We start from the raw sequence: 13,950 nt of genomic DNA, 5'->3' as shown, positions 1-13,950 counted from the left end.
CCCTCTTCCCTTGCATGCTACAGTCGGAACAAGAAATTTAAAAAAACCGAAAAACTTCTGGCATTTCTTTCCCTGAGTTGTCTTGGAAGGTGTGGTCTCTGTTGGTAGGACACCGCCAAAGATTTTTCTAAATCCGCAGAGAAAAGAAAAAAATCTGTATTGCAGCTCCTAATCCTCAAAAATGCTAAATATTTGCCACCTGCCATCATCTTCAAAGAATTGCTGGTGCTCAGCAAATTCTGCAAGTCCTGTTATTTTACTTTTTTCCCCTAGAGATGCAAACACAAATTTAGTCACATATGTAGTCTCTTGTAATTCAAGGGGGGAAGAAAACAAACTCCCTAAAGCAATCTGGTGGTTATCAGAATAAATGTACAAGAATGTAGACTGCTGTTCCCAATGGCTTCCAGGTTACTCTTAATGGTTTGGGCCTCTCATAGTAGTTCCCATGGTTGTTTTCTTTCTTCTGCATATGGGTCATTTCCCACAGTTTCTTAGCTGGCACTCTGCTTATTCCTTCTTTGAGACGATAAACTTTATTGACAGATGAACCCAGTTTTGATCCCTTTCTCTGCGTTGATTCTCTAAGTTTCCTCTCAGTTTATCAGTATCCTGCACGCCAGTTATGCTTCTGGTTTTCAGTTTGCACGCCGGTATTTTTGTCCAAGGTAGCTTGTATTTGATTTTCAATGTAGATATGAGACTCAGTACTTACATGTCTAACATGTAACATTTATTCACTGATTTTATTAGTCTGTCCAACAGCAGTCTGGTAGAACTTTTTCCCCCTGTTTTCTCACCTTGCAGCCTGGTTGAATTTTTTTGTTTAGTGTGAAATCTGCCGAGATCCCTGTGTTCCTAAGCAGACATTATTTGGCCTTCAGACATGCCTCAGCTCACGACAGACTCTGGGACCTAGGAGAGCTGGGGCTGCTAGAAGGTGGTACTTCATATTTGCTGCCACCTGTATGCCCGGGATAAGGAAGGTTATTCAGAGGAATGCCACTGGTTGTTGTCCTAGAAGAGTGAATGTGTCAAATGCATCTGCAGGCGGTGAGCAAGCAAACACGTGCTGGAGCCCATTTGCCTGCACATGGGCTACTGCATCTGTCAGTTGTTGAGCCACTAGTAAGCACAATATGCTGGCATAGGTATGTTAAATCCAAGTAAAGATGAAGTGGCACAATCCGCAGGGGTAAATTTCTGAAACTGGTGGCATTTTGGCAGCTGAGGATTTGTCCCTTTATCACACAGCTTAGTAACTTCAAAAATGTTGAGCCACACTGATCACCTTGGCATTCCCTGCAGGAAGGTGGCATTGCTTTATCAAGGCTCTGGAAATACAGTGTGCAAGTTTGCCTTTACTCTGGCTAATGAGGTGCTTGCAACACCAGTTTAGTGAGAGTTTGTAAAACTGCTTCTAGTTCCTAAATAAACTTGTTTTAAGGGAAAAAAGGGCATCTGACTTTTCACCTCTTCAGTTCCCAGCCTCCTCTGAAAATAAAACAAACAAAACAAAAATCCAGGAGCCAACAGAAACAGAAAACAGAAAAAAAAAAAAGGGGGGGGGGGGGGGGACAGCTGATCAGTTCACTGCACAAAAGCACCTCAGTATAAAGCTGCCAGCAGCTCAGCTTCTAAGCTGGCATCTGTTGGCATATCTCCATTAAAGTCAAAGCCATTTAGGTCAGGAAGCCTTCATTCACTGAAACCGAGGCATCTCTGGCAGCTCCGAGTCGGTCCCAAAGTGCAGCCTGCCATCTCATCCATTAGCCACGACTGGCTGCCAATCAAGCCCCCCTCCACGTTATTGCTGGTTAACTCTCTTCTTCCTCTGTCTGTCTGTTGGGATAGAGAGAGGCAGAGCCTGGCGGCTGGCAGGGCAGCGTAGAGGCAGGGCAGCTTCGGATGTGATGCGAGAGCACCGGTGGAAAAGAACAGGGCACGTAGTGTGCAGACTCCTTGCTAGCACAGCTGGGTGAGCTGTGGGTTGGTTGGTGGTTGTTTTTCCTTTATTGTGGAAGTCTGTCTTTTATTATTATTAACTGTTCTTTTTGAGGACAGGCGGTTCATTTTGCTGCATGGTTGCAACATAAAGCTCCTGTGCGATACTGCTGCCAGCGCTGAAACGCTCCATCCACACATCTGCAGGGGAGCCTTAACCAAAAGGCGTAAACACCCATATTTTTGTGCATCTGTTTTGCTCCCTGCCAGGGAGGACCAGCTGCCCTGTTAATATGCACTCCCTGGGCCAGTCTCCAAACAGTTAAACCAAGCCTGAGCGAGGGGGGAAGTACTTTGCTGGCTTCTCAGTTTTGCTGCTGTCCCGGAGGACCCTGCAGGAGCCTCATGGGGAAATGTCACGCTGGTGCTGAGCACGGGGACAGCTCTTGGCACCTGCAGCATGCTGGGGGTGGGTGGGCTCAGGGGAGAGAGCCCAAGGGCTCCCGAAACACTCAGGGGCTGAGTGTTTTCTGAGCAAGGTTACAGGTGTGCAGTGCGTTCTTTGGGTCTGGTTTTTGCTCATGTCTGGGGGCAGGTGGGCTGGATCCTGAGCGTGGGACTATCCTGATATATCCAAGAGACCAGTCTACATGTCAACGCATCTGTCAGAAATATCCATTGAGGGGGGAGCCCTTGGACACCCTCTGTGGCGAGGGCCAGGTTTTCACTTTCTAGGCATGGGGGCACTAATGTGGTGAGAGTCCCTTTGTGATCGCTAACCCCCACCACTGAGGAGCCTGAGGTCGAAAGGGAACCAAACCTGAAGTATTTTTAGCAAAACATTTGTACTTCAGGTGGCAACAGGCCAGCGTGTCTGTGTAATAAAGGACACGCTGTCTCTTGGAAGGGCTGCAGTCCTGTCCCTGTGTGTGGCGGGACTTCTTATCCTAATGCTGCCGTTAACGATAGCGTTTGCATTTGCTGTAATGCAAGCCCACCAGAAATGGCATTTTCTGAACACTTTAGCTGTTAGCTTCCTACTTACAATCAGTGGGCATTCTTTTAATCAAAGAAAAAGGCAGATGATTACAGGGAGCAAAAGGTTATTTTTAAGCAGCAACGTGCATTTCAGCCCCTGAGATTGACTTTGCATGTGCATTTTATTGATAACCAATAGGAGATTACAGGGCTTGTTTGTTTATTTTTTGCTTTGCTCCTCGCTGTGTGATGTGACAAGGCTGAGGTACTTTTTAATGGATCCTCGGTGGGTACTCTGAGTTGTAGAAACCATCCTCCCTTCATGTGTCCTGGCTGATGCTGTGCTCATGAGACACCCACTGAATCGAGTTGCAGCAAAGTGCAGCTGTGTCAGTCCTCAAAGAGGGATCTACTTCAAAGCGTGTCTTTGAAGAGAATCCATACGTAGGACTTCAAAGCCAATTAAACCATTTGGAGTAAAATAGCACAGTGAGTCATCTGCTAGGAAAGGGCATTATTTTTATTTTTATTATTTTTCTCCCCTTCCTACGGTTGTATCTTGGAAGAGCCCTGGAGCTGGAGGTAACTGGCAAGGTAAATCGTTGCTTGACGTGATTTTGTGCTCGTTCTCTCCTGGCCCCAGGGAAGCCGGTTCAGAGCTGCAGCAAAGCTGCAGCAGAGCCATTCCCAGCCCGTCTGTGTGGTCGGTCATTTGTAGCAGGAACTGACTCATCACATCCCACTGCTGCCGGGATTTCTTCGCTTTCTCCGGTGGGGCTACTCCTTTCAGAGCCCGGCTGTTCAAGCACAGCTTTTCAGCTCCCTTGAAACAAAATTCAGCCTGTGCCTCCAATCGTTTCTGGTCAGCTCTGAAATGTGGAAGGGTATCACTGGCCAAGCATCCACATCTCTCTGAAGGGTTGTAAGGCAGGGATTCATTCCCTCAGGGCAGGACTTTTCGCAGAGGGAATTCTGCTCCTCCCTGCAGTCAAGGCTTGTGTCAGGGGCATCCGGGTGCTTCTGCCTTTCTGATGTTCCTGCCACACTGTGAGGTGAGAGCCGCTGCTGAGGGGCTGTTGAATTAGAAATAGAGCACGCTTTTCACAGCCAGAGTTGATGGTTATGGTTGAGGGGATGGTGTCCTCCATTTCGGAACCAGGCGGAGAAGAAGGCTCAGAGTGAAGGCATTTAAAACAACAGGGCCAGCATAGTGCTGCAGAGGGTGATTATCGGCCCCAGCGTGGCTCCCCGGCGGATGCTGTACCCCTGCTGAAAACATTTGTTCTGGCCCTGGCTTCAGTGCGCCAGAATGCCTCTCCACCCTTCCTTATTTTTAATCATTGCTGTGTTTTGCTCTGATGGACTTTTCTGGCAAATGCCTGAGTTAGCCTGCCTTGAAGTAAAGCTGATGTTAAAGGCATGCAGATTTATTTGAGAGAAAAAGTTGGTTTTCCTCCTGTTTCTTCCTCCTCTCCAAAAAGACTTGGGAAGGTCCCAGCCCTGTCTCATCCAAGCTCCCCCTGAAATTGGTGCATCCAGTGCATTGCCTCAGGACGTGCACACCAAACGGATTAGTGTTCCTCGGGGAAGGGCCCCATGTGCATCCAGGGGAGACCGTGTGGCACAGAGCGTATGCTATGCTTCGGTCTGGCAAGAGCTGCAGGCAGTGGCAAGCTGGGATCGCTGATGTGGCTGGGCTGAGGACAGCACTTAGGCTGAGTTGTCGTACCCTGCCACTCAATGTCAACTCCGAACATCTTCTCCTTGTTAGCGGCTGGGGCAGTTGCTCTGTGCTGGATCTGAGCTCTTCTCCCATAAAGCAAAATGCTGATAAGCTTTTCTTCCTTGGGACAAAACAGATAATTTTTTCCCCATGGATTTGCTAAAAAATGAAGAGCATCCCAAGGTTTAAGGCACCTGAAACTGCAGGTACTCATGCCAAGGTTTTCAGTTCCAGCCTAGTAGACTGGGAGAGTGGACCACTGAGATACGAGGTGCCTGTGTCCTTACCATTATGTTACTGGCCTTGCTCTGTTTTTATCTGGAAGTTGCAGCCATTCCCGAACCATACGTTGCTGTGGAGGGTTTCAATTTTGGTGAAACCAGGATGGGGGGGCGGAATAAGTGAATCTAGAATATTCTTAAACAGATCAAGTGTGCTAAGTGCTGAGCATGACATGATTGAGATACCTTGGCATTGGGAGCTAAATCACTGTAGACCCAGTTGGTAATGGAATAAGTGAAGAAAACGGTATAAAATGTTTTGGATTCTGCCTAGCTGTTACGGTGTGTTATGGGAAACCAGCTTTACAGATGTTACAGTCTGCCTGTTTTTCATCTGTGAGCATGAAGGGGTGGCTGCTGCTGTTGGAAGGTATTGAATTTACTATAGCAGCTGTTCATCAAATTGCTGTAATGTTTCCGGCTTGTGGTTGTCACACCCTCCATGCAATCAGGGTGGACCTGCGGATGTTTTGGCAGCAGGAGGGAGGATGTGTCAGGAGTGCATTGCTGGGTTTTCTGCTGGTTGTGGTGGTCACAGCCTCTGTGCATTCACTGTGAACCTGGGGATGCTTTGGCAGAAGGAGGGAGGATGTGTCAGGAGTGCATTGCTGGGGACAGAAATAAGAAGGTCTAAGGAGCTGGTTTCTGGCCACAGCTCATGCACTATGAGACCAAAGGGGTCTGGTTTTTTTGTAGCTTCTGTTTTCTGTGTTTTCTGATAGCAGAGATTAATGTAAGAGTCTCTGGATGAAGATCAGCAGCCGTTGCTGTACAGGCAATTACCAGCAGTATCATTACAGTCCCTTTTGGCCTTGAATCCAGGATTAGGGGGAATATAATCTATTACATTTTCAGCCTGCTTTACTCGGTGAAGGTTTCTCATTTTTATGTGATAAAGAGTAAAGCTGCATGAGAAAGCAGCTTTGTGTCCAGTCTTGCTCTGCATCACAAAGCCCTTTCTTGGCTCTGTTTAGCTGGTAATGCTGCTGTGGACTCTTTATGTGTAGAAACTGTAGACTGCAGAAGACAGACCTATTTGCAGCCTTGGTCGCTTAGGAGCTCTTGATTAGAGTCCATTATAAGCACTTTACAGAGGGTGGCAAGTACTACTCTCTGTGTTCAGCAGCTGGGGAAACTGAGGCATGGAAGGAAAATGGTGCAGCCAGAGAGACTTGGAGGTAAGAAGAGATGTCAGCCTTTACCCTGAGTAATGCCGCCCAAACCCTGCTAAAATGACCTGTCCGGAAGGCAGCTTGCAGTAGTCATGCACAGGGTGCCTGTATTTCCTAAGCCTTCAGTGACGTGGGCACTGAGTCTTCTCACCGCCTAAAAACACTTGAGAACTGAAGTCTCACTTCAATGTTAACAATCTGGCATCTTCCCTGAACAAGAAGCTTATGTTACAGACAGCCTATATTACTGATTTGATTGCCTTCTTGTACTTATTAAGTAATAAGCTAATTAACTGTTGGAATAACTGAAGGAAGCATCTCTTAATTCTTTGACCTCATACACGTATGGGGACCCCCTCTCAGGATGAAGTTTTAAATCAGGGCAGTTGGAAGATAAGGTTTCTTATGCAGCCCCATCGGCTAGTTTTGGTGAGCAGAGGAAAGAGCATGCTCTCCTTCTTGCTGGGTGTTCCTCCTTCACATCCCAGCCACTGCTCCAGCAAAACAGAAGCTGGGAGCTGCCCTACTGTTTATTTCACTAAGTGGCAGATGCTGGCACTTCCTTTCTTTCTAAACTTATGGTGGTTTGCGGTAACATTGACTCTCGTAGTGCACTGGTTTCTAGCAGGGTGCAGATGTTTCTTGTCAGCTTTGGCCATCTTTCAGGGCTATAAATACTGCATTTTATAAAGAGCAGTGGTGAAACAGGGCTGTGATTTATGAACGAGGCTCTGCAAGTTGGCATGGCTTTCGAAGCAGCATTTGTACATGGAAGGCTCCATAGATGTGTTAGCTCACCTGGTTTTCCTTTGCTCTTGTCAATTGTTAGAGCTGGGAATTTGAAACCAGTTGTGCCTGATTTGAATGGACAAGGCATTGCTTGGGGCGTGTGTCAGAGGACTCTGGAATTTGTGTTCTTCACACATTTGGAGTAGACCAAATTTAGAGAATTTTGGACATTGGCTAATGCTTTTGGAAAGGGCTGAGGAGGCATTTCCCACAACAATGGTATCAGGAGGGGCTTTTTTTGTTTTCTAGGGTAGCTGGTGGTCAGTGATGTTAATGCTGTTGGAACTGTATTTACAGTAGTAATTCCCTACTAGAGCACTGAGAATGAGCCCCTTTTGTTATAGCACCTTATTGTTTACACTGAAATAAATACAAAATCAAATCCCCAGTCCTTGTAGGAACAGGTTAGACATCTGTTTTCCCCAGATACTTGGTAAAAAAAATTGTACCCACAGTGTGGATGTGTGATACTTTCGATGTTCTAGCAGCACTAGGAGGATGAAACAGAGGTGAAATGGGCAAGTCTCCTTCCTGTAGGAGCACCACACACCTCCTTGTCATAAACCATGCGTGGGCAGAGAGGTAGGGCACAAGTGATGATTTGTGTGGAAGGAGGCATGCAGAATAGCAAATATTTTTATTTTAAGCTCACGTTATATGAAAATCTCATCTTTAAAGGGTTAATAAGTGGCTAGCAGACATTTCAGTAAATAGCTAGATAATTGTTACTGGAGCGCAGCAATCGGTTGTTCTAACTGTGGCTGGTCAAGCCCGAAGATTACAGTGGTGTATGAAACCGTGGTATGTTGAAGTGTTGTGTTTAAAATCATCGTTAACTCATTCCAGTCATATCTGCCCTGTGCATGACCCCTGCTGATCGTTCATTAGCCCTGTGTAAACGGGGATTTAGTGGAAAGAATTTCTGTATAGTATTTTTATTAAATAGAAATGCTGTCACGCACGCGCACACACACACAGAGCTGAGATTTTGCAAGAATTTTCACGCCACTGTCAGAGAAAAGCTTTTCCAAAGTTAAAAGCCTGCTTGTGTGCAAGGGTGTGTATGTGGGGGTGTGCTTTCTGGTGTGGAGGGCTCTTGCTTCTTTGAGGGGAGAAGCAAAGCAGGCACACAGCTCAGCCAGAGCTTTCCTACTGTAGTAGAGGTGGGAGGAATCTATAAATGCATGATTTATGTAAAGAGCCCTGGGATTGCCGTGCTGAACATCCTGACTTTGAGCAGCTGGTGAGGGAAATTATTGCCACCACGAGGGAGCAGGAGGAAAGCAAGCAGTTCTCCAGGCTGGCTTGGGTGGCTTGTGTCTCTCTCCCGTTCCCCAAACTGGGTTCCTTGCTCCGAGCCCTCCTTTTTCTAGTGGTGCCTCCCTGTGGGATGCCCACTGCTCACGGGTGGCACGGAAGCTGCTGAGACTTCTGCAGATGTTATTCTAGATGTGGGGAGTTGTATTGTTTCCAGGACAACTGGGGAAGAATGAGGAAGGGACTTCTGCCGAGTCAGCTTGGAGCTACTGAACACCCTGGCTTGTTCACTGCATTTTTCCCTGGAAAATGGCTAATGGCCTACTTTTACAGGGACCCCTTCAAGCCAAGCAAGCGATTGGGTTAAAAAATCCTAGTGCAAGAAGGAAATGCGGAGCCAATGTTGTCAGGTGCAGTTGTAGGCTGATAATGGCAAACAGCTCTCTCTGAAGTGAGCACAAGTTGTGCACTCTCAGAAGGTGAGTGCAGAGCAGAATGTGTTTCTGGGCTAGAAAGCCCGTATTTGGGTCTCTATGTTTAACTCTGTTAACCTCTGATGACTGCTAAATAAATGTCCCTGTTCTACACACTCCCTCAATTAAGTGGCATTTGCTATGTTGTGTAATCTTGCCTCTGTACCTTTAATTGCTTTCTATTCTAAGAGGAATTAGATCCTTCTTGAAACTGTAATGTCATCTTATTTTTCTTCTGTCCATATTCTTTCCGTCTCATAGCAATGCTGAACTGCAGAATATGGTGTTAGACTCCAGTGCTGCCATGGGGAGCAATGAACTTCAGGAGAAAGATGCCACCGGAGCCCTTGGCCACGATCTCAGCAATGGCAGCAGCCGCAATTTGGAAGCAGCCAGGCGCCTGGCTAAGCGCCTCTACCATCTGGACAGATTCAAACGCTCCGATGTGGCAAAGCATTTGGGTAAAAAGTATGTGCTGATATGAGGTCTTTGGCCACGTTGTTGTTCTTGCTGGTTCTGGAGGGGTTCACTCTCAAATGATAACCTTTACTTATTTATTTGTTTGTTTAAAGCAACGAATTCAGCAAGCTTGTGGCCGAAGAATACCTTAAGTTTTTTGACTTCACAGGCATGACGCTGGACTACTCGCTCAGGTACATGCCCATTTGCAGACCTTATGTTCTTGTTTTAGTAACGGTGCTGTTTGCTGTGTTGTCCCGATTGAAGTGGTTGCCCTGTGGGGGCTTAAGAGGGTGAAGAGAGGGATGCGACGCGTTTTTGGGACGGAGCTTTTCTCTTCTGTTTGGCTTGGCGTGCTGCCGTACTCCAGAGTGCTATTGGAGCGGTGGCATTTCCTGGAGAGGGAAATCTTTAGGTAGACCTGCTTAGAGATAGTCCTTGATGCAGAGGAGATGGAGAAAAATGACTAGTCACTTGGTAAATGGGGGACTTGTAGTCTGCCAGGTGCTGCTGAGGAACGAAGGTGTTGCTCACAGCTGAGCCGCACAGACTTTTTGGCTGATGCCTTTTGGACCTTGCTCTGCCTGGCTGCGGTGCACAAAACCAGGGCCAGGGTTTGATGTGGCTCAGCAGCCCCCCTCGCTGCGTCCCTCTGAGGCACCCAAAAATGTGCAGAACAGCAAAAGCTTCCACGTGGAAAATGCGTTGAGAGTTTGGTAGCTGCCAGCGTGGGTGTTTGAAAACCCAACCCTTCAATTTTCCTTCCTTTTTACACTGGAATTAGGCCTCAACAATGTTTGTTTTCAGTATTTTTTTTCTTAGGAAGCAAAACACCAAGTTTGTGTTAGCAGTGGCCTGTTAGCACAGTTGCTGGTATTCTGGTATTTAAAGGGATTTAAAGTGAGTTTAAATCATCTGGATGAGGTTACTCAAGTGGGTTATTGTTTTTTTTCTAATGATACAAAACCAGGAGGTCTGCAGGCACTTGCCAGTCGCCTTGCAAACGCATTTCCAGGGGGCTGACTCCAGGAGACTGTGGCAGTCCCCAAGGAAAGCCCAGAGTGCCGCCTGCTGAAGGCAGCGGAAAGGAAACGCGCCTGCGGAAGAGTGAACTGCCTGCTCCCGTGCCAGGGGAGCCGAGCCGGAGCACCCTCTCAGCACAGGGTGGGAGCAGCTGGGGCAGTGGGAGGTCTGCTGCTCGTTCCAGGTTTTAGCAGCCCTGAAGCGCGATGCTAAATATACCCGTCTTTTAAATTGTGAAATCCAACACCTAATTGCTTTGTGGCACATATTTAGGAGGTCTCTGCTCCCGGTAGATCTCCTGTTAATATTAATAGTCATGACCTTCTCTAAAATATGCCCTGGCTCGTGTGGGACTTAGACACACCAGGGGTTTGCTGAGGTTTCAGGAGTAGCTGCAGCAACTGCTGGCTGTGCACCCTGAGCGCGCAGCAGAGGCTGGGGACAGAGCATTGTCCCGAAGCCTGGGGGAGCCGAGTTGTGCTGCCTCACGCTTGCAGAGAGCGAGACGTAACCGCCCTGTTGCTGCTGGCTCCCTGACAAGCTGTGGTTTGTTAAGCATTTTGGGCCCGATGGCAGCAGCCCAGACCCATGCTAAGCCCAGGCTGTGGGAGGCCATTGTGCAGTGTGTATCACCATTGGTGGCAAGTCTGGGACATGGGGAGGGTTGTTCCTTCATTGTCCTGCTCTGCTTCCGCACCCTGAACCCATGTCACCCATGCATCTCCCAAGTGCATCTCTCGTGTCCCCTGCAGGACCACAGGAGGTGAGGAGGTGGGACCGCTGCTCCAGCCCCTCTCAGAGTCCATCCTTGTCCTCCTCCTGGGCAGAAACTCGCCCCCGTGGTCCTCGGCCGCAGCATCGTGCTCTGAGAGCGAGGAACCTGCCTTGTTTATTTACCAAATGTTTCATCAGTTGCCTCTCCGAAGCTGCTTCCAGGGGGGTAAGGGTGCTGAAGAGGAGGAGAGGGTATAGGTCGGTGGTGCCTGGCATGGGCAGGGGGTGTCACTGGAAAGAGCCTGAGCTGGAGGAGGAGGAGAAAAGATGGCTAGTTGTCAAAATGTCCCATGGGGACATGAGGTAGGAAGGGAGGAGAAACCCTGCGAAGCCTCAGTTGTATCTACTTGTGAATTGGGTTATTTGCAATACATTACATACGAAATTAAGTTATTACCAGGCAGATCACACTCCGTATGGGTGCGAGATTGTTGCAAGTACAACCTGTCTCTGACCTTACATCAAAGAGAAAAAATTAATGTTTATTCGTCCATGCTAGATAGACGTGAATGTTCCAGCAACATATTCCACACCTCTCGGATCTGGTGTTAGTTTCAGTCTCATGGGGTATTTAAAAATTGTCTATTAGGCACTCATTTTGTATGCCGTCTTGCTTTGGACCCAGAAGGTTTGTGTTTTCAGGCTTTTCTTAGAAGCAGCCTGACAAATGAGCGTAGGCTGATACCGCTGAGGTCATCTCTTGGCTCCAGGATGTGGGGATTTTGGGAAGTGCAGAAGTTCTTCTTTGGCTGCGAGGCGAGTTTTCCTAGCAGGAAGAATAGTGGCATGGTTAAGAGGCGGGGTGGTTAAGTGTCAGATGGAGAGTGGAAGATGTGTGTGTGTGTGTGTCCCACCTCTTTGCACAGGCTCGCTGGCTGTGTCTAACAAGTGTGCCCAAGTGTGCACCAGCCCTGCGCACTGGACTGTCACGAGCAGGAACCCAGGAGGGTCAGGTTGCTCCTTCTGCTGTGAAGCTCAGTGGGAAATGTTGTGATTCTTCTGCCCTCTTCCCAGATGTTTTCTGCAGGTCAGGTAGTCACACTGCCCTCTGCAAGGTGACTGGTGTGGTCCTGGCTGCTCTTACAGGTGACCCTCCAGAAGGAGGACCTCACATTTGGTGTGGGCTCTGAGTCTGCAGTGCACCTGCTTGACTTCACTGCCTGGAGTAGCTCCTCTGATTTGGATGGGAATACTAATGAGTGTAAAGTTAAAAGTTGTAGGGGTGACAGACAATTAGAAAAGGACAGAGAACACCCTGGGTGTCTGTCATGCATAAACAACACCTGCTCCAGTTCCTTCTCCAAGGAAATAAAAATTTTAAAAATAAGAACAACTCTTTCAAATGGTGTAATTGCTTGTTAGTTTGTATATTCCATGGCTGAGACCAGTGGTAATTTAACTCCTGCTTCATTTACTATAACGTTGGGATTAACTGCACGTGGGATAATAGCCTGTTTTCCTAGAAAGGCTTCTTGGAACCAAATGTCTGGTGTGCGCTTATGTACTTCTTGCTGTGAAGTGTGCTTTGCTCTGTGTGCGGCAAAAAGAGATTTATGGCTTTAATTTCACCTTTTTCTGCTCTTCTTTTAGGAGTTTCTTTAAAGCCTTTTCACTTATTGGAGAAACTCAGGAACGAGAGAGAGTTTTAATCCATTTCTCCAGCAGATACTACCAGTGCAACCCAAACACCATTTCTTCTCAAGGTAACTTTGTTTCTGATAGGAAGGTCTTTGGTTGTCTCCCTTCATTCTCGCCTTCAATAGCATGTATGGTGCGTGCCTGGGAACTGAAGGAGTGTAATTGCTGTGCCACACTTTAGAGACTGCCTGCAGTGAGCATTGAAACCTCCATGTTCTCCACACGTAATCGTGGTAAGGCAGTGAAAAAATCTGTATTTTTCCCCAGTCAGGAAAGGTGTTTAGGCCTCCTCACTTGTAGCATCTCCGGATTTGAATGTCCTCGGTTGTGGTTTCTGGTCTCGCTGGCTTCCAGTGTGTGTGGGTACCTGTACTCTAGCTACACGCGCGTAGATGAGAATGGGTCCCATCTCAGATGGAAGAGAAACTGTTCACTTTCCGTGCTCCATTCAGTGCTTGTGTCTCTGCATGCACTGGCAGCAGGCGTGCCAGTTCTTGCCAGTTGTGGGGGTGAATTTTGGGTGCTGTATCCAGACCCTGGCATGGTTTCATCTCAACTAGCTAACATCAGTCGGAGTGCTGCCTTCTTGCCAATGTTTTCAGTCATTTTGGAAATGGATGGGGAAAACAAACAAGCACATGGATCAAACCTGAGAAAGTTGGCACTGGAGAAGAGGACGAACTGTCCGCTGGCATAGCTGCTGCGTTCAGCCAGCCACTCTGGCAGAGGCATGTGGCCCTGTGATTGCAACGCGGGCTGATCACATGCTGAGAAAGGGAGGAGGGCGAGAAAGAAAATAAGCACAGGCTAAGCTGTGCCTTTATTCTCAAGTGTAAGTGAGAAGTAGCTGCTACACTTGGAGGTACTGCCACACTTCCTTATCCCTTGCTTTGTGACCTGCTCCCGTTGCAGTGAAGTGATGTTTGTCCACTTTGCACCTGTTCAGCTTTACTGGCTGGCATGCCGGGGAGGGGAATAGGTAGCAGTAAGACAGGATCTGCTTCCATGCTATCTCTGCCTCTTCCTAATGCCTTTCTTGTTTCAAGACTCTGAAGGCAGTCAGGTAGAATAGGTCTGTCATGCCTAGACTGAAATAATGACTTGCATGTTGATGTGGCAGCCTTACTCTAGTCCAGGGTGCAGGAGGGACATTGCCACTTCTAAGCCTGAGTAAGCATTTAGGTTAAAGTGAGTCCTGCAGACTTTGCCCAGGATTCTACATAAAGTAGATGCTGCATTTCTACTGTTGGTAGTCGAGTGCTACACTGCAGAAATACGGTGGTTGTTCCTTTCAATGGAAATCCAGGATTGCATTTGCTTTTCTCTTTTCCCCTTTCCCTTTTCCATCCTCTGGATGCATTTGTGGTTTGGAAATGAGAGGGCAGGCTACTCCAGAGAAATGCATAGACCTGAACTGGAGCACCACAGCCCCAGATTCA

At 47.7% G+C, this 13,950-nt stretch overlaps 1 protein-coding gene across 1 annotated transcript in view; it reads left to right on the top strand.

Moving 5' to 3' along the window:
* The window catches only part of PSD3 (pleckstrin and Sec7 domain containing 3), a 95,888-nt gene that overhangs the window by 22,441 nt on the left and 59,497 nt on the right, over positions 1–13,950 (top strand). Inside the window, exons 6-8 of the mRNA XM_009286236.2 lie at positions 8,879–9,085; positions 9,190–9,270; positions 12,464–12,576. Of these exons, the coding sequence (XP_009284511.2) occupies positions 8,879–9,085; positions 9,190–9,270; positions 12,464–12,576 (401 nt within the window). The remainder of the gene's footprint in view (positions 1–8,878; positions 9,086–9,189; positions 9,271–12,463; positions 12,577–13,950) is intronic.

Source organism: Aptenodytes forsteri, unplaced genomic scaffold (genome assembly GCF_000699145.1).
Source record: "Aptenodytes forsteri isolate BGI_AS27 unplaced genomic scaffold, ASM69914v1 Scaffold412, whole genome shotgun sequence".
Lineage (NCBI taxonomy): Eukaryota > Metazoa > Chordata > Aves > Sphenisciformes > Spheniscidae > Aptenodytes > Aptenodytes forsteri.
This window is presented reverse-complemented; position numbering and strand designations above follow the sequence as displayed.